At 47.0% G+C, this 19190-nt stretch overlaps 1 protein-coding gene across 1 annotated transcript in view; it reads left to right on the plus strand.

Moving 5' to 3' along the window:
• Positions 1-19190, plus strand: part of LOC147904816 (U3 small nucleolar RNA-associated-like protein) — a 45571-nt gene extending 26381 nt beyond the window's left edge. Inside the window, exons 5-6 of the mRNA XM_087388524.1 lie at positions 18256-18439; positions 18598-19190. Coding sequence (XP_087244650.1) covers positions 18256-18439; positions 18598-18705 — 292 coding nt within the window. The 3' untranslated portion in view covers positions 18706-19190. The remainder of the gene's footprint in view (positions 1-18255; positions 18440-18597) is intronic.

A 19190-nucleotide genomic window follows, 5' to 3' on the forward strand; every position in this document is an offset into this window, starting at 1 on the left:
GTCAATTCTGAACAAAACGTCAACTATGTGTTTTTAACCTGTTTTGCCCCTTTGCAAGGAGGTGGACTGATGTTGTGCAAATCTGCATGCTGCTGCTCCAAATATGCATAATTCTCCTTTGCATGATCTAGACGTATATGTAGACGAGACTGTTCTGCTTGTGGACCGTATATAAGCCTTGACGCGGCTGAAGAACATGCACATGTCCATGGGCCTGGAGCATGCCCTGAGAGATGGAGAGGGAGATAGAGTAGGGAGTAGGAGTTGACTCACTGCACACGACTTTCGTGGGGATAATCACAATGAGTGAGTGGTACCTCCCCAAGCACACACTTTATATATATTATGGATAAGGTAGTAACCCTTAAGTACAGCTAAGTACAAATGTGTACTTAGCGTACTTAAGTGTCCTACACTAAAGTACAACATAAAGTACTGTTTACATAGGGTGGCCAGTGCCTTTACCCCAACAACCTCCCACTTAAAGGCAGTGTGCCCTCAAGGAGAGAAAGAATAAAAAACAGCAAATGTATACAATGTACAAGACCAATATGCGGGCTTCAACCAATACCCATAAGAGATCTGCAGTGTGCAAACCTCTCTGCAGCTAACCCTTTGGTTAATAGATCTGCCGGATTGTCATCTGTATGCACCTTAACAAGCTGAATTTGCTTGTTCTCAAGCACCTCCCTGATGAAGTGATATTTCACATCTATGTGCTTCGTCTTTGCATGAAAGACAGGATTACGTGCCAACTGTATGGCACTCTGACTGTCACAATGCAACAATGGAATCTCCAATGGATAACCCAAATCTGCCACTAGCCGAGATAGCCATATAGCCTCCTTGCATGCCTCAGTGGCTGCAATATATTCAGCTTCTGTGGTAGACAGAGCAATGCATTGCTGCATTCTAGATACCCACGACACTGCACCTCCAGTGAAAGTGAAAACATATCCGGTAGTAGACTTCCGGGTATCAGGGTGATCGGCATAATCAGAGTCTGTATAACCCTGCACTTTTGCATCTTGACTGCCGAAACATATACACAAATCTTGTGTACCCTTCAGGTATCTCATGACACCTTTCACTGCATTCCAATGCTTCTTGCCGGGGTTTGCCATGTATCTACTAACCACTCCCACTGCAAACGCAATATCGGGCCTGGTTGCAACCATAGCATACATGAGACTGCCACACGCTGATGCATACGGAATCTTTGACATCTCAGCCCTCTCGGCATCTGTCTGAGGGCTGTCCAAAGCACTGATTTTCACATAAGGAGGCAATGGAGTACCAATACTCTTCCCCCCCTCCATGTGAAATCTCTGCAAGACCTTGCCAATGTATTCCTTCTGAGACAAGTATAGCAATCGCTTTTTCCTATTCCGAAGTATCCGCATGCCCAGTATATGGTTGGCATCACCAAGATCCTTCATATCAAAGGTTTGGTGCAATCTTTTCTTCAAGGCATTGATCTCCTTATGAGATTTTCCAGCAATCAACATATCATCCACATACAAAATGAGGATCAGTAAACTGCCATCTGAAGCTTTCTTGGTATACAAGCAGTGATCAATGTCACTTCTCCTATAACCTTGGATTCGCATGAATGTATCAAACTTATGATACCATTCTCTGGGTGCCTGCTTAAGACCATAAAGACTTTTCTTCAGTCTGCACACAAGCTTCTCCTTTCCCTTCACTGTAAAACCTTCTGGCTGCTGCATAAAAATCTCTTCATGTAAATCACCATGAAGAAATGCCGTCTTGACATCCATTTGGACCAAGTCCATATCTGCATGTGCAACCAATGCTAATACAGTTCTGAGAGTTGTCATCTTAACGACAGGAGAGAATATCTCATCAAAGTCAACACCATATTCCTGTTTGAACCCCTTGGCAACCAGTCTGGCTTTATGCCTTGGCTTTTCACCAGGTGTGACCTTAAGTCGATAAACCCATTTGCATGGCAGTACCTTCTTACCAGTAGGCAAGGATACCAATTCCCAAGTGCCATTCTTGTGAAGACTGTCCATTTCAGACTTCATAGCAAGATCCCATTGAACCTTGTCTGCCCTCTGCCTAGCCTCTCCGTAGCATGAAGGCTCTCCACAATCAGTGAGCATCAAATAATCAATGCCTGGAACAAATCTTTCTGGCTGCCGCGTTGGTCTGGTTGACCTTCTAACCCAATGACCATCGTCTTGAGCTGGCTGTCCAGCCTGTTCATCACCCAGATAAGGTGGCTGTCCCATGTCTCCTGGCTGCATTTGCATGTCAGGAAGATCACCTAACTGTGCCTCATCCATTGGGATGTCTTCTGCCATACCTGGCTGTCCATTAGGACCTGCTGCAGCATCATTTAATGGCTGGTTATGCTGCTGTTGTGGCTGATTTACAGCCTGTCTTTGTTGCCCATGATGCCTGTCATCATCAATAGTTACTTTTAAAGGTCCCTGCTGTACAACAGGTTCCTTGAACATGATGGTTTCATCAAACACGACATCATTGCTGCGTATAAGTTTTCTGTTCTTGGGATCCCAAATCCTGTAGCCCATCTCACCTTTGTCACCGTAACCTAGGAATATGCATTTAAGAGACTTTGGATCCAGTTTAGTTCTGTCTTCCCTGCGTACATGCACATACGCGACACAACCAAAGACCCGTAGGTGTTTGTAAGACGGAGGCTTACCCATCCATGCCTGTTCAGGCACACCGCCACATAGTCTCTTGTTTGGTGACCTATTAATAAGGTGCACAGCTGTCTTTACAGCTTCAGCCCAAAATGTGTGGGGCAGTGCAGCATGTGACAACATGGATCTGACTTTCTCTTGAATGGTCCTGAACATTTTTTCAGCGGTACCATTCTGTGGAGGATCATATGGTGCAGACAACACCCTTTGAATACCCTTTGCCTCACAGAATTCTTGAAACTCTTTGGACAAATACTCTCCACCATTGTCAGATCGTAAAGCTTTCAGTTTATTGCCTGTCTCATTTTCGACCAGTGCAACAAACTTAGTGAAAGCCTTGAACGTATCACTCTTCTTTTTGAGAGTGTAAACCCACACTTTGCGGGTGGCGTCATCTATGAATGACAGTATGTACTTAGAACCTCGCATCTCACACACATCTGTATGTACCAGCTCCAAGAGCTGTAATTTCTGATCTGACCTTCTCTTATGAGGTATTTGTACTTGACGACCGTAGAGACAAAATTCACATTTCTTTAAATCTGAAAATTTTAGACTCGGCAAGTAACCAAAATGAGCCAATTGCTCCATTCCCTTAATACTCATATGGCCAAGCCGGCTATGCCACAATGAAATCTTTGGCAGCTCGGCGGCATTTACATCGGAATGCGGACAATGTCCAGCATGAAGTGAATACAAAGTATCAACCTTAGGACCCTTGGCAATAGCCATTGCCCCTTTGCTGATTTTCCATTTCTGACTGCCAAAGGTGGTCTGATAACCATCGTCATCCAATAAACCTCATCCAATAAACCTGTGGAAATCAAGTTCTTCACTTCAGGGACATGCCTGACTCCTTTGAGCATTAACTGTTGGCCATTTTCAAGAACAAGCCTGACATCACCTATGCCAATGATCGAACATGCATGGTTATCACCAAGAAAGACAACTCCCTTCTGCCCTCCTGCATATCTGACAAACAGATCTCTGTAGGGTGTAACATGAAAGGAAGCACCTGAATCTATAATCCAGGAAAGCATATCTGATCCATCACCAGCATGAAGTGTATGAGCCTCCAGTGAAGAGGTGAAACATATCTCATGTTCACTGTCACTGTCACTAACATAAGTAACATGCAGCTCCTCTTTTTCCTTGCCTTTAGACTTGCCTTGAGTCTTGCCTTCTTTGGCTCTCAGGTCGTTCTTCTTTTTAAAACACTTTTTCTCAATATGTCCCTTCTTGCCGCAATAGTTGCATACAAGATCACTTTTAGAGCGGGACTTGCTCCTCTCTCTTTCTTTGTAGTTTCCACGTGTCTTGGACCTGCTGCGTGCATTCAAAGCATTCGACTTCCCAACAGCATTGTTCTTTCTATTCATCTCTTCCTGTAGAAGAGCACTCTCCACATCTGCAAATAACAGAATGGCATTTGAGTTGCTGGTAGAAGTTCTGAATGTGTTCCATGACTCAGGTAGAGAACATAGGATGAGTGTAGCTTTCAGCTCATCATCGAGCTTCAACCCCTGGTTGATCACCTGGCTGAATATGCTGTTAAACTCAATAATATGAGTGGACATAGGTGTCCCCTCCTTCATTTGAAGACCAACAAGCTTTTTCAGCCAGTAAGCTTTTCCCGTGGCACTTTTCTTGGCATAAGTATCCTCAAGACGTTTCCACATCCTCCACGCAGTAGGTTCATCCCTGATGCCTACAACCAGTGAATCAACAACTGTAAGCATAATGGTCGACATGGCCAAGTTGTCCATCTTCTCCCACTGCTCATCAGTAACGTTGGAGGGCTTAACACCCTTCTCCTTTATAGGCTTGTACTGGTCCTTCTGCATCAGCACATTGTAGCATTGTGTCCTCCATATGTCGTAGTTTTTAGCTCCTTCGAGCTTCTTTATCTGGAACAAGGACGACACGTCGCTTCCGGAACTCATGGTAAAGAAAGTGGAGTTTGTTCCTCAATGGAACCGCCTGACTCCCTGTAGTCGTGCAATTAAGCACTAGTCACTCCAAGAAAATTCTCCCGCAGCGCAAGTACGATCAAAAGTGAACTTGGTACTGTTTCAGTGGCACAAAACCAACTGAATATTTTTCTCCCACTTGCTACAGAAACAGTACAGCAAGCTGTTCCTGTCTTTTTCGCTGGCGAAAGTGCGGTACGGCTGCGTCAAATCGCTCTAGAAAAATCCCAGAACTGATATAATAAAAAAAAACAGCAGTACTTGTTGACTTTTTTTTTTTTGATAGTCAAATATGGTCAAACCTGCTGTTTGACAGTCCCGGACTGTCAAAAAACAGTAAATTTCTGATTTTTTGATGAAAGTCCCTGATTTTAGACCTCTAATGCTCCAGAAACTTCCCCCCCAACTGAATTTACAGTTTGGAAGTGAGGTGGCTCAAAAGCCCTTTGAATGCATGAAGAAAATCAGAGATTTGACCTCCAATCTGGAAAAGATTGACCTTTGACCAAACACTGTAAGTCAAATTTGCACTTTCAAAGCATAGTAGTGCTCTAGATAAGCATTTGTCACAACAATCTGCAATCTGCCTGCATCCACTGCCTGTGCGGGTGACAATCCTGACTAATGCATCTGTCTCTGCACGAGAATAAGCATACACACTGCAAGTGACAATGCATACACCGCTTCAAAATTGCATAGACCTCTGCTCAGAAAATATGCATACACACTGCAAATCTGTCAATGCATACGCTGTAACGCTTCACTGGCCAAGTGAATAACCTGCCTCAACTCTGTTTGCGGCATAAGCTAAGCCTCAGAGTTGAGTAATGCCCTGCCCCCAAGTGGAACACCTGTACATGCAATTGTGCAGTACAAGGTACAAAAGGAAAGAATGGTAGGCAGAAAGTACAATGCAAATTACAAAGTACCTGGCTATGGTTTGCCAATGGCAGAATACAATGCTGTCCAAGAATGACGCATAAACAGGGAAAATCTTTCTCAAGTGTGAGCCCAAAAAAAAAGGACTCGAGAAAGACCGCCTCAGGTATTGAAAAAAAATACAGAAGATAAAACAGTACCCCTTGGTACTTGTTCCAGTGCTGCTGTAGCTCCTCAGAATGCGTGTACGCTGTACTTCTCCCACAGAAAATGCAGATTGTTGTACTTTTTGGTTACGCTTTTCAAGGCAAGTACAAGCTGTTATTCGTTTTCCGAACAACTGTTGCTGATTGGTGCTTTTGCAAAAAAAATGTGCTCGAAGATGTTCTCAGATGTGTGCTCGCGAGGGCTTCATTCAACGGTTGTTTGTCGTAGATTTGCCCGCTCACAAGCACGAGTGCGCACCTATGCATAAGAGTAAGGCAGCTGGTCGCTGCCTGCGTGTGTATGCGTACGTTGGAGCTGGAGGCGGCCAGATTGGAGGCGTGGTCAGATCGGCAATCACCTACGACTGACTAGTGTCGGTCTGGTATAGCCGACGGCCGACTACTGTCGGCCGTGTAGTCGGCCCTGCTGTCGGTTTCTTGCTGAGAGACGCGCACACCTGCGCGCTGTGCACACGCCTGGCTGCCTGTGCTCTGGAGCTGTCGCACACACACCTGCCCGCACAGCCTGCTCGTACCTGTTCCTGCTGCCTATTAGCAGCTGTGTGCATGCATACCCAGCACACGATCGATTTTGTCGATGTTGCCGTGCTGCAGAGACACGACTCTGCAAGTCGGCTCCCTGCGAGGTATTGCCGCGTGCACACTTGCCTCGAATGCTTGCTTGCCTTGCTGTTTGCTCACAATTGTGCACTCGCTGCCTTTGCGCACTCGCTCCTGAAGACTACTCGTGCCTTCGGGCACTCACCTTGCTCGCGGCTTCTATGCTGCCCTTTGCACGCCTGCCTGCCCACGAGCTGGCGAGTAGCTATCTCGCGCGCGTTTGCTCTCTTGCAAGCACTTGCTTGCCTCAGCTCGCACCTATCTCGCGCAATGTAGCCGCATCAGCTACACGATAGACACAATGAAAAGAATCCCGCGATGAAAAAGATGCCAGCCCCTTGGCTGAGTGAGAGGGTGTGGAAGACGGGAGAGGAGGAAAGGAATCGAGCCCGTTGGCTCTGATACCAGTTGAGAGATGGAGAGGGAGATAGAGTAGGGAGTAGGAGTTGACTCACTGCACACGACTTTCGTGGGGATAATCACAATGAGTGAGTGGTACCTCCCCAAGCACACACTTTATATATATTATGGATAAGGTAGTAACCCTTAAGTACAGCTAAGTACAAATGTGTACTTAGCGTACTTAAGTGTCCTACACTAAAGTACAACATAAAGTACTGTTTACATAGGGTGGCCAGTGCCTTTACCCCAACATGCCCATGACATCCCTTCTATTGAAATTGAGTCAGGTCTTCAACCTTGTTTGAACACCTACTATACCTGAGGACTGGATATGAGACTGAATGTCTCTCCTCTAGCTGGCATGCCGTACCACAGAATATACCGTAAGACTAGAAAATTTTATATTTTCTGTTGTTCTAAAGTCCAAAAATCTACACAGAAAATCAAAGAGAAAACGAAAGAGAAGAAAAAAGAGGTAACAAAAACTTTTTAAAACAAAAGGAAGACATACTTAGCAAGCAAAGCAACTCTTATGTCGTCATCAGTGTCCAAGCATAAGCAGCTATACTGGGTTTCTAAAGACCCGCGGAGTCTCTTGGGCAAACCCAGTGCTTACTAAAATACTTAAAATAGACAAAGAGAAAGAAAATAAGAAATAAAGAAGAAAGGAAGAAGGTGATAAGCAAAAACAAACACAGAGATCCCTACAATGTTGGAAAGGTCACTTCCCCATCTGTAAGCCCCCATATGAGGAGGGCATGGGGGAGGGAGACCTAGGGAAACAAGACATGCCCAAAGGGAAAAGCTTGGAGAGGGGGTTGCCACATGGGCAACACCTCACAGCAAGGAAAAGACACATGGAGGGGCTGCCACATGGGCAGCAAACAGGCTGCCATGTGGGCAGCATATTCATGGACTTACCTGGAAGAGAAGGCACCCTCTGCAGGGCAGAACAAAGGCGGAATTGCCATATGACTGTCCACGACTGGAGCAGGCCAGATTGCGCAGGGTTTCCAGAAGCTATGCGCTGCGAACAGATGGTGCTGATGTCAGCGGCCGTATGGCTCAGTACGGCGCTGCACACGTGACTGGAGAGATCCTGGCAGAGGGCAGGAGCACATTGCGCAGCATGGCAGGGCAAGGGCGCCTGCAAGAAGGGCCTGTTGATGGCGGAACAGTCGCAGCCATCCAGCCCTAGAAGGACCCAAGGGTAGGGCCCTATATGGGCTGCCCTTAGGGCCTGGCAGAAGCCCAAGAGAGCCGCCCCAGGTTGGCCAATCAAGGGCTTCCTGGAGGTCGGTTTACAGACTACAAAGTCGGGTAGGGAGGGGCAGTCTGGTCGGCCCATATTTTCCTACCAGGTCGGTTTTTGCCAGCCCCCTTGGGGCCTATATAAAGAGGCCATTGGGCCTCATTCATTCATCACTTGGAGCAGCCCTCAGGACAGCAGACAGGAGCAGCAAAGGGGGAGCTTTAGGCCTACATTCAGGAGGACAAGGTGCCCGAGGAGAAGCTGCAGACTGAGCTAGATTGGCAGCCCACCTAGGCTGGCTTCCGGACAGCAAGGTGGAAGGGATCTAGAAAGAGAGTCTACATATGCTCGAGGTGGAGCACGCGGACTTAGAGATCGAGAAGTGCCAGACTTGTAGTAGAGGGACCTTTTGGTATTGTATCCTATCCTAGTTTCTGGACGGACGGAAATATAAAGTGCTGCTTCTATATTTGTCTCTGAGCATTGTCTATTTACTGGCTTGCACATCTATGCACATAAGTTAAGAAGTTTGTGATTCCACACCCCACATGCACACTGTGTGAGCTCTTGGGCAATACTATGAGTCTTCCACTGTGCATACCCTCTGTTGGGTCATTTCTAACTTACAACTCAGCCTCTCTCTCTTGCATCTCGAGAAGCGCAGGCAGCACAGACACAGTTTTTAGATACCCTTGCTTCTATGCTCAAGGTGCTTTCCGCCAGATGGGACAGGAGTTCAGCCAGCAGCTTACCATGGCCATGGTTATGCAGTATACGGCTCTTGCCCAGATGGGACAGCAGCTCGAGCAACAGATTGGCCAGGCTATGCAGGGCAAGGGCAAACAGCCCGCACCCCAGCAAGGGGACCACTTAGACACTCAGGATGTTTTTTCTGCTCCATGCAAGGGTTTTATGGCAGATGCCCGCCGTGCCTATGAGCATCAATCTTATGGACCGTTGCAGGTACCCCAGCATGGGGATTATTTGGACTTAGATGATGCATTTTCTGTGCCTCTGAGCACCTTCTTGCAGGATGTGGAGCCATCTAGTTTTCTGCATCTATGTAGGCTGAGCCGTCTCTTTTGGGCCGACCCGTTGGTATACATCCGGTTAGTGCTCCTTTCACCGTAGCAACGAGTATGCCTGGAGCTGGTTTTGCTTTAAATGGCAGCCCACACCCCTGGGAGAAAGAAAGAAAAGAAAGTTTATTAAAGTATTTGGAAGACCGATGGGTCTATGAGACTGTGAAAAACTTGGTACAAATAAGCTGTGGGGGTGGAGCTACTAAACGAGCATCTACGCCAATGTAGAATGCAGAATGCAAAAATGCAAAATGATAGTACTAAGTACAACATAGTCATGCCAGTGGTCGACTACAGATCAACATCATCATCATCATCATCATTGCCATCACGAAATTAGGGTGGATAAGGCGACAATGGAGGCATGAAATCGGCGATAGAGTGCTGTCGGCTACTCACAGGTGTGGCTATGTGACGTCTCCTAGTCATAGCTCTATGTCTAACAAGGGCCACAGTAACCCCTGTCGGTCGGGCTCCAACTCTGAACAGAGAGGGGATGGCTCCAAGTGTGATCTGCGCGTCAATCCTCTGTCTGAGCTATCGGGTCATTGGCTTTGGATCGCGATCATGTCGAAGCCTCGTCTCGCAATTGTCCATGTGATCAGGCAGAAAGAACTCCGTGATAGAGCTCTGAGAAGGGTCTGTTAAGGAATAAGTTTGCTTCTGTCTCCGTGATCGAAGTATCCTCTTGTGGTGCCTGACTACCTCATGGATGAAGCCCACCAAGCATCTTTGGTTTGGGTAGGAGAGGAACCGGGACAAAACTCCAAGACTATCTCCGAACAGGCAGTAGAAATGCCCTCGGATCTCATAGTAAACAGGGCACTTGAAGATGAAGTGCTCCTCTGTCTCAACCTCCTGCATGTCACATAATGTGCAATACGAAGTCTATGTGAAGAGACCTGGAACTACCCAATAGAGATCCTCAATGAGTGGGGTAGGTGGATCTGCGTATATCTTGGTGGGTCGATGAAACCCTCCTTTGTGATGTGCAAGCAGTGATCTCTGTAGAAGCTGAGCTTCACTGGGAGCTCTCTCGGCCCCAACTAGGTCCGGAATGTATGTAGTTGCAAGAGATCCTCACGGATTACCTGGTTGACCTCGTGTGACAGGAGGGGAGAAAACAGAGCATCCATACTGTACTGGAAGGGAGGGAGTCTATCCGTGTGGAGCCCTAGTCGCTCAAACCATCTCTCAGTGCGTGCATACCAACATCTCTGGTCCCCCTTGCTTAAAGTGCCATAGAGGAGGACAAAGCTAGCCAAGGTAGTCTGCTGCGCCCAGAAGTGTAATCCCTGTATACACTCCTTGACTCGGTGCAGATACGTGATGACCTGAAATGCAACATCTAGCTGTAATAGGGATGACCCAAACTCAGCCTGAATGATCCACACGAGCCCACTCTGTATTCGACAAGTCTGGCTCCCAACAAGGGCTCCCATACATCCCTGCTGGGTGGACCAAGGAGTCAAAGAGCAACCCCTTGGTCTGTGGATCTTGAAAGTGCAAGCGGAAGCACTATCTCTCTAGTCTGGCCAGTGAAGCGTATCCCCTACCGAGGCAGGCCTACATCGTGGGTCTCATAGTGAAGATGGGTCTGGAGAAGACAACCCCCAGGTCAGTCCTCTTCTCAGCCCTTTGGCATGCCATCATTTTGGAAGATGCATTTGGCAGAGAGACCAAGCGAGGGATTCATGCACCTATCGCTTTGCGAGTGAGCACATATAGCCAGTGCATCAGATAGCAGCAACTACTACGCAGCAGGGGGTTAGTGGTGGGCAGCAGGTCACTTTTGATGAGTTGCTGGCAGGTTCTTTGCATTCATATAAGGCCCTAACTGAGGCCATCAAACTTGAGATTCTCCCATTATGTGAACCTCAAGCATGATGATGCCTGCACTTCTAGAAGCTACACACGCAGGAATTATGTAGCGGCTAGCCAAGGATGTCAAGGACAAACTCACAGTGCATAAGTTCAAAGGGGACACTGGCACACCTAATGAACTAGAGGAGTGGCTTATGAAGGTGTAGATTATTTTCGCTTATACCCAAAGCAAGATGAGGACTGCATAATCTTTGCGGGTATGCACATGCAGGACTATTCACATACTTGGTGGCGGTATACGAGGGATTCACCTCAAAGGCCAACCACAGAGGGGTTTTCAAAGAAATGATGGTTACTACCTTCGTATCCCCACTCATCTTGATTCTATGCATTGTCATGGACTGGTACAATCCAAGAGTACTTGCAACACACTTGGAGACTTTCCTTGTTTTTACATGATGTATCTAAGAAAGGGATGTTGCGACGTTTCATCCAGGGATTGAGTCCTTTTCTGGCTGCAGATGTGAAGGCACATAACCCTCAAACAATTGAGCGCGCAGCCCAATTTGCAGAGGTGTTTGAGCCCAAATATGCCAGCAAGTATAAGATGGCAGCAGGCAGCGCATATAGGACTGCAAATGAGGCTAAGAAGAAGCCCTAAGGGATGAGAAGTGGACTCCTGAGCATCGGGACGTTAGCAAAATGCGTAACAGTGGTGCTGCAAAACTCAGCATGATTATTGAGATATCAGATGATGAGGTTTTAATGGATGCTTCTGAGACCCTGGATGCCACTCATGATGAGTCAGAGGGTGCACATGACGTGGAAGAAGCTCCGGATACTGGAGCCACGAAGGGGGCTGATATCCCCTTTGATCCCAGTGGTGCTATTGAACATAATATGCATGGTATACAATCCAATAATACTCAGCCCACATGTGGCATGCAAGGCCGTTGGCCTACAGTCTTTAATGTGGGGCATCATGTTGCTATGCCTTTTCATGTGCAAGAGGATGCAAATGGAAATGCTCCTGTGGATGAGGAGGATATCTATTGGGATGCGCAGCAAAGAATTTATGCTATCTCTTTTCATGCCTTGATGGGTGCCAAAAGTGTTGAAACTATCAGATTGAAAGGGCAAATTAATGGCAGGACTATTCACATGCTTGTGGACAGTAGTAGCACTCATAGTTTCATCAATTTGAAAACCTTATAGAAGGTGGGACTGAATGCTACTGGGCTGAGAGTAGAGGTGGCAAATGGACAGCACTTGGTCAGTAAATTTTGTTGCCAAGATACAAGGATCAAGCTCTCTGAGGATTATGAATTTACAGGGGATCTCTTGGCACTGGATATGGGCCCAATAGATGTTGTGCTGGGCTGTGATTGGTTAAAAATGTTGGGTAAAATCAGCATGGATTTAAATGCCTTATCACTTAGCTTTGTCCACAAGGGTAGAACTGTAGCATTGCATGGCATTGCCACTCCTAAATTGCAGGTCATTTCAGCAAGGCAGTTGGCGAGAGAGCTTAGGAAGGAGCATGTCCTCTATGCATTTAATGTGTCAGTATCTCAGGGGGATAGCATTCCCCGTGTTGAGGATTGTGATATGCAGCAGTTGCTCTCAGAGTTTGCTGATGTGCCATCCCAATTGCCTCCCAAGAGGGATGTGGATCATGCCATTGTTCTAGAGCCTGGCGGTAAGCCCATAAACAAAGCCTTGTATTGTCTTTCTAAGGTTGAGCGAGAGGAAGTGGCCGTACAGGTGCGGGAATTGCTTGAGAAGAACTTCATCTCTCATAGCACTTCGTCTTTTGCCTCCCCGGCGCTTCTAGTGAAGAAGAAAGATGGTCGTATTGCATGTGCATTGATTATAAGGATCTGAAACAAGGCCACTATCAAGAACAGGTTTCCAATCCCTAGGATAGATGACCTATTGGATGAACTCAAGGGTGCTTAGTTTTTCACGAAGATAGATTTGAGGTCTGGTTTTACCAATTAGGGTGAAAGAAGGAGATGAGCTCAAGACAACCTTCCACACAGAACGGGGCTTGTATGAATTCAAGGTGATGCCTTTTGGATTGACTAATGCACCAGCCACCTTTCAAGTGCTGATGAACAAGATATTGCAGCCACTTCTTTTCAGATGTGTGCTAGTTTTCTTTGATGATATCCTCATTTACAACGACAGACAGACATGAGCACATTAAGCATGTGAACCAGGTGTTGGAAATTTTGAGGATGCATCAGCTTTATGCAAAATCCAGCAAATGCACTTTTATGGCAAAGGAGGTTGAGTACTTGGGGCATATTGTGAGTAGACATGGCATCGGGTGGATCCCGCAAAGGTGAAATGCCTCCACATGTAGAAGTTCATCTGTTATTTCATGTCAGTAGTGTTGGGGGCTGGAGATAGTCTTGTTTCGCTAATGTACTTGGATGCTAATGTTCGGATTAGTGGACTTAATCCAACAGGGTTAGGTTTAAGGGAAGCAAGCTAACGTGGGACTAGAGGACTTGAATATTAGCAAAGGGCCATTTGGCTATATTTAGCTAAGACACTTTCCATAAGGCGACATGTTGGGAATCTGAACTTTAGCCCACATGCTCAGGGTTGGCTGGGAGGTGAGTGCGGATCTTTATTATGTTTTGCTGATTGTGTTTGGGGTTAGATCCTAGTGGGGATGCAATACCCACACCAACAACACCCAACTCCTTTTTAGAAATCACCTCTCCTTGCAATACTTGGTGTGTACTCCACGATCCACTCTGAGGGTGAATAGCAATCTACCCGTACTAGGCATGTCTGTGGAAAAGGTCAGCTCGCACTTCTCGTTTTCATACTTGACCACATCGCACATAGTACTCCTATGGACGACAGCATATGGTCTCTAAAAGGCCGGTTGAAAGTCTATAGACACCACACTTCATCCTCTATTGTTGAGAAGAGGAAAACCCAAGTCGAGTGGACATTGCTGTCCAAGGCCCCTTGCAAACCCCCTTTCTCTGGTTGAACACAAATGATTGAAATCTTTAGACTATGGGAGTAGTTGAGGCAAACATCCATGTAGTCCCACGACCCAATCCTCCATAACTCCTCATATAAGGGTTGTCCTTTGCAATGGCACTGCGTGCTGACATCGAAGAGGAGGAAGCCAAATAGGGGGAGGTTATAGGGAGCATCCCTAGCCTACTTTGCTCTAGCAACCAGATAGAGGAGACCGTAGGGGGGTTGTAAGGGTGGGGGATTGGCAGGTTCGAGGGGAACAGGTGGAAGACGGGGGCTAGGAGGAAGCAGGAGGGGGAAGGGGAAAGAGGAGGCTGTAGTAAAAGGGGGGTGGGGGAGGAGAGTGAGGTTCTTGGCAAGGCATTCTAGGAGGACCAGTGTCGGAATCAACCTTGGACTCGGAAGTGGGATGGGAGAGATGGATATGGATGAGAGGGTGCTACAGAAGGGGGTATTGCTGCTGTTGGTGCCTCTGTCGCACCCTATCGGAACCTCTATCTCCACCTTCTCTAGTGCAGAGATGCACGTTTGGGGGCTGGAAGAAATAGTGGATTGCTGCACCTAGGAAGAGTTGCTGAAGTGGCAAAAGCCGCATCCAACGGCACCTCGCGAACGTAATTGCCGAGTCGCATGCACAACCCAGCATCTCTTAGACTTCATCCACCTAGATGCGTGCTCCATTTTCTCCCTCTCAAGCCTCATCAAGGTATGGTTCCCAGAAGGCTGTCTCACCCATAGATGTTACTTTGATAAGGAATAAAAAAATCTTTCGTATGTGGATCCTACAATGTGCATGGAAGCACAGGTGCTCTAACCTTGCAAGGGAGGTGCATCCTTGGTAAGTCATCCCAGGTCATTGTCTTCATGGAGAAGATATGCCTTCAAAACATCATCCCCATGTAAAGTTCAGATGAGGCTATCTTAATTTGCTCTCCTGCTGTATGCAAAAATTTCCTGCTGTAAAAACTGCTGCTGCTCCCCGCTCCTCCTGCTGCCCTCCTTCTTCCTGCTCCCCTCCTTGCTGCCCCCTTCCTCCCCTCCTTGCTGCCTCCTCCCTCCCCTCCCCCCTACTTGCTGCTCTCCCCGCCTCCCCCCCCGACTCCCCTCCCTCTCTCCCCTTCTCTACCTCCCGCGCTGCTGCAGCCCCCCCCCACGCTGCTGCCAGCTCCTCCCCCGCGCGCTGCCTCCTCTACCTGCTGCTCCCCCCGCCTCCCCTCCCCCTCTCCCCTTCTCTACCTCCCGCACTGCTGCAGCCCCGCCCCCCCCCCCCCGCACTGCTGCACAGCCCCCCCTGCCCCCCCGCGGCCCCCCCCCCCCCCCACCCCCACCCCCCTCCACTCCTCCTCTCCTCTATCCTCCCCTCCTTTCCCTTTCTCCTCTCCTCTTGCTGCCCCCCCTTCTCCTTGCTGACGACTCCTCTCCTTGCTCATTCCTCTCTCTCCCACCTTCCTTTCACCCTCTCCCTTCATCTGGAGTACCCCTATTCTCTTTTAGGGGTCTCCTGGGCTTCAGGAAAGCGGACGGAGTTCTTTTTTGTGTTTGAATCGGCCTATCCCACCTCGATTGACGAATGGGTTCCCATTCAGTCAATCCGTTACCGCACACACCGGCTGCGAGAACCGTCGCTTTCTCAAAAGACGAGCTGCAGCAGTTGCAAAAGGATTTGGAGCATGAGTGTTCCAAGACTCTCTTTGCACGCATCCATGGCTCCCACCCCTCCAGGTTACAAGCTAGAGATTGGATGCTTGCGGCGCTTCCGTAGGAGCTCGCCCCCCACCTTAAGGATGTTCATTTGTTGGGACGAGGTTTCTTTCAGGTGTGCCTAGAATCCCCGGACGTCACGAGAGACCTGCTACAGGCCGGGTTTCTATTTCTAGGCTACAGGAGGATTTTTTTGTTTCCCTTTCAACTGGGCTTTGACCCAGTTGAAGAGGACAAGCAGGGAGTTTTTGTTTTCATCAGGTTCCCTGGTCTTCCCTCAGTTTATCACCGGCTTGAGCAGTAGAGGTTGGATTCCCTCCAGAGTCCCCCATTGGGATAGCTTCTTCATCACCGCATATTTGCGTAGGAATTTTTGGAGGCGGCTTTGAAAATCCCTCAGAAATAGAAAGATCACTCTTTTCTTTTGGCTTTCTATTCGTGGAGGGATTGCAGTGAACCTGTGGAGATCACGATTTGGGGCTGATCCCACTTGCCCTCGCTGTCATTCTACAGAGGAGTCAGTGCGACATTGCCTTTGGGACTGCAATCAAGCGAGGACTGTTTGGAAAGGAGTTGCTCGGATACTCAGCACTTTTCATACTTCCCCTTTCTTCGTGACTTGGGGCACGGTCGCATGGTTATCCCTTACTAGGCCCCAGGTGTTTTATGAGGGTGAGCCTTCTTCTTGGGCACTCTCAATCCGCCGACATGTAATAGAGCCCTGCTCTCTTCAGGATGTACCACATATTCCTTTCAGAGCTTCACATGTTTCAGTGGACACCTCTTGGGAGATTTTGGCTAGCATATCCTCTTGGCACATTTGGAGAGCCAGATGCACAGAGGCCTTGGATGACACCCAGATACACCTATCACAGGTGTTCACGGGTATTTGGAGTGACACGGTTCACACTTTGATAGCCATATGGGCTAGCATGCAGGGCCCTTCACGGGCAGCCTCTTCTAGGAGGACTGTATTTCTTCGAGTTTGGAGGGGTTCTCCCTTTTTTCTCGGAGGTTGCTACCGGATTGAGATGGCACTATCAGCCCCAATCCTTTCTTTTTGGCTCTTGAGCTTTTCATGCATTGCATGGTGTATTCCGTATTCCCGTATGGAGCTTGCTCTAACGGTTTTCTTTAATACTTAATAGAAGTCTCTTTTTTGCAAAAAAATTCCTGCTGTCTCTTGGAAGTGTTAAATTTCATTTCATAACCTTGTGTTTTACACAAGTTGACCCTCTAAGCTAGTGCACTGATCATAGAAATCTTGTAGGGCATGCAAATGCTACGTGATACGAGGACAACATTATCTACATAAAACGAAATCACACCGTTGTGACAGCTCATTGATGTAGAACGAAAGAAAGTTTAGTAAAGTCTACTAAAGACCGATGGGTCTATGAGACTGATAGAAAACCTGATACAATGAGCAAAAGGGTGGAGCTACTAAGCGAGCATCCTAACCCATGCTAGAAAATTGTTTAGACATAGTCAATGCCATCATCATATATATTGCCATAGTCATCATACACAAGATGCATTCTAATCTCAGAGCCCACTGGTTCCTGTATGTCATGCAAATGCTACGTGATTCTATCCACATATTGGATATCAAATTTCCTATTTTTAGAAAATGGCATCAGCAAGCTTTGAAATAGGGTGACTTTGCACCAAAGCAAGATTCACATCTGTTTCTGCTGATGAAGCACATTCAAATGATAGCTCAAATGCAATATACATTGCGCCCCTAAACAAACATCAAGGCCAGACGGAAGTTTTGCATTGCTCTATTCAGCATGCTTCCTGCTATTTAGGATTGCCTCCATTTTTCGACTTGGCCATTCCCATAGAGAAAAGAAGCTCTTGCTAAGCCATGTTTTTAGCAATCCACCAACAGATATGAAAACATTTGGAAATGAAACTAGGAAAGAAATTGAATACCCATTTTCTAGTACCACACTGCCCTCTGTGGCTCACACTTTTTAGACCTTGCAATAGTTACTGTCTAAGGACAAGTAAGAAAAGCTCCTTTCCACAACCCTTCTAGGGGTCAAAGACAGGATAAGTTACCAAGCCTTGTCATGGAGACAGGGATGATGCCTTTGGAGCTTTTACCATTAAAATTACTTCTTGCTAGGATGCCAGGCCATGGACTTAACATGAACCTAAGAGGCATCTCATAGGCCAGTAAAAGAACAGTCAGCCAATACAAATAGCACATTAGCCGAGCGAAAAAGCGCAGTGCAACATCATCTTACCAAGAGAGACTTGCTTAAAGGACAAAAGTCCGTTAGAATTAGTCTCTAGGCAACTCCGTGCAGCAGCAATATGGACTAAGGACACCTCCGTTTGTTTATTTTGCTCCCATTCTTTATACAGGTTTACCTTTCGTCTCTTTCTTGAAAGAACCTTCCCCCCATCCCTCTCTCTCTGTCTCTCTCTCCCTCTTGCACACACAAAATGCCCCCGCCCCCCCCCCCTTTCCCCCTTTTCTCCGCTGTGTCGCCAAACACAAGAAAAGAAAAGGAAAGGGAAAAGAAAAAGAAAAAGAAAAAGACAAGTTTTTCAACAGTCATTTGTAATATTGTGTATGTCCTAGCCAATTTTGATGTGGTGCAGGTTTCTGGCACTCCCTGGTCCAAGCATAGACCTGTACAAACATTGCATAAGCATTGAAGCCCGGATGGTAGCAATGAAGTGCGAAGACACTGTGGAGCATGTGCGGAGACTTTTTCGATCAGCCGTAGATGTTTATAGTCAAGATGCAGGATTATGGTTAGAATATTGCGCCCAAGAAAGGAAGGTAAGGTGCTCATAGGTTATGCCTTAGCGTGATATCAACTGTATAAGTTCAGTTTCAAATTGTGAGGCAATTAATTGTGCATTTATGCTCTAGATGCTTTTCTAGAGTGAATACCTCTGAACCTTGTATTGAAGCTATGGTCATTCTAAATCACACAGGTTGGCAATCTTGAAGCAGCAAGTGCTGTTTACTGGTCTGCAAAGAAGACATTGAATGACCCTTCATCATTCATTGAGGGTCACCATCATTTATTGTCTGCTTATTAGCAATTTTCTTTCTTTGTGATGGAGATGTGCCACATCAGCATGCCATATGCCTGCATCAAAGGTCGAGATGGACTAGTCATTTGAAAGGAAGCAAGTAAATTTTTGTAGACATTTTTCAAGTTTTCGGGGCGGCATATCAGTTTGTCTCATTCAAACAAAGCATGGGTGGGAAATCGGGAGATAATGTTGAGGTAGAGTTCAAATCTGCCATTATCTTGAAATATGTAGATCCGAGAGGGCATGGATGTCTTTTAGAGACAAACAAATCCAGTGAGTCCTGACTGTTCACGTGAGTTCGGATCCCTGAGGATTGGCAACAATAAGAATATTGTCACTCAGATGTACTCGTATCAAGTATAATCATGCATGGAAAACGGGTTTTTGATTGAACAGCCTTTCTTAGACTGTCATCTGACTGTACGACCAACTGGCAAGGTTGATTTGTTGAGGAGGCTTCCTTTGATTGATGCAGACAGGAGCCAAGG

Source organism: Dipteris shenzhenensis, chromosome 2 (genome assembly GCF_047967505.1).
Source record: "Dipteris shenzhenensis isolate YYH24624 ecotype China chromosome 2, Dip_SZ_1.0, whole genome shotgun sequence".
Classification (NCBI taxonomy): domain Eukaryota; kingdom Viridiplantae; phylum Streptophyta; class Polypodiopsida; order Gleicheniales; family Dipteridaceae; genus Dipteris; species Dipteris shenzhenensis.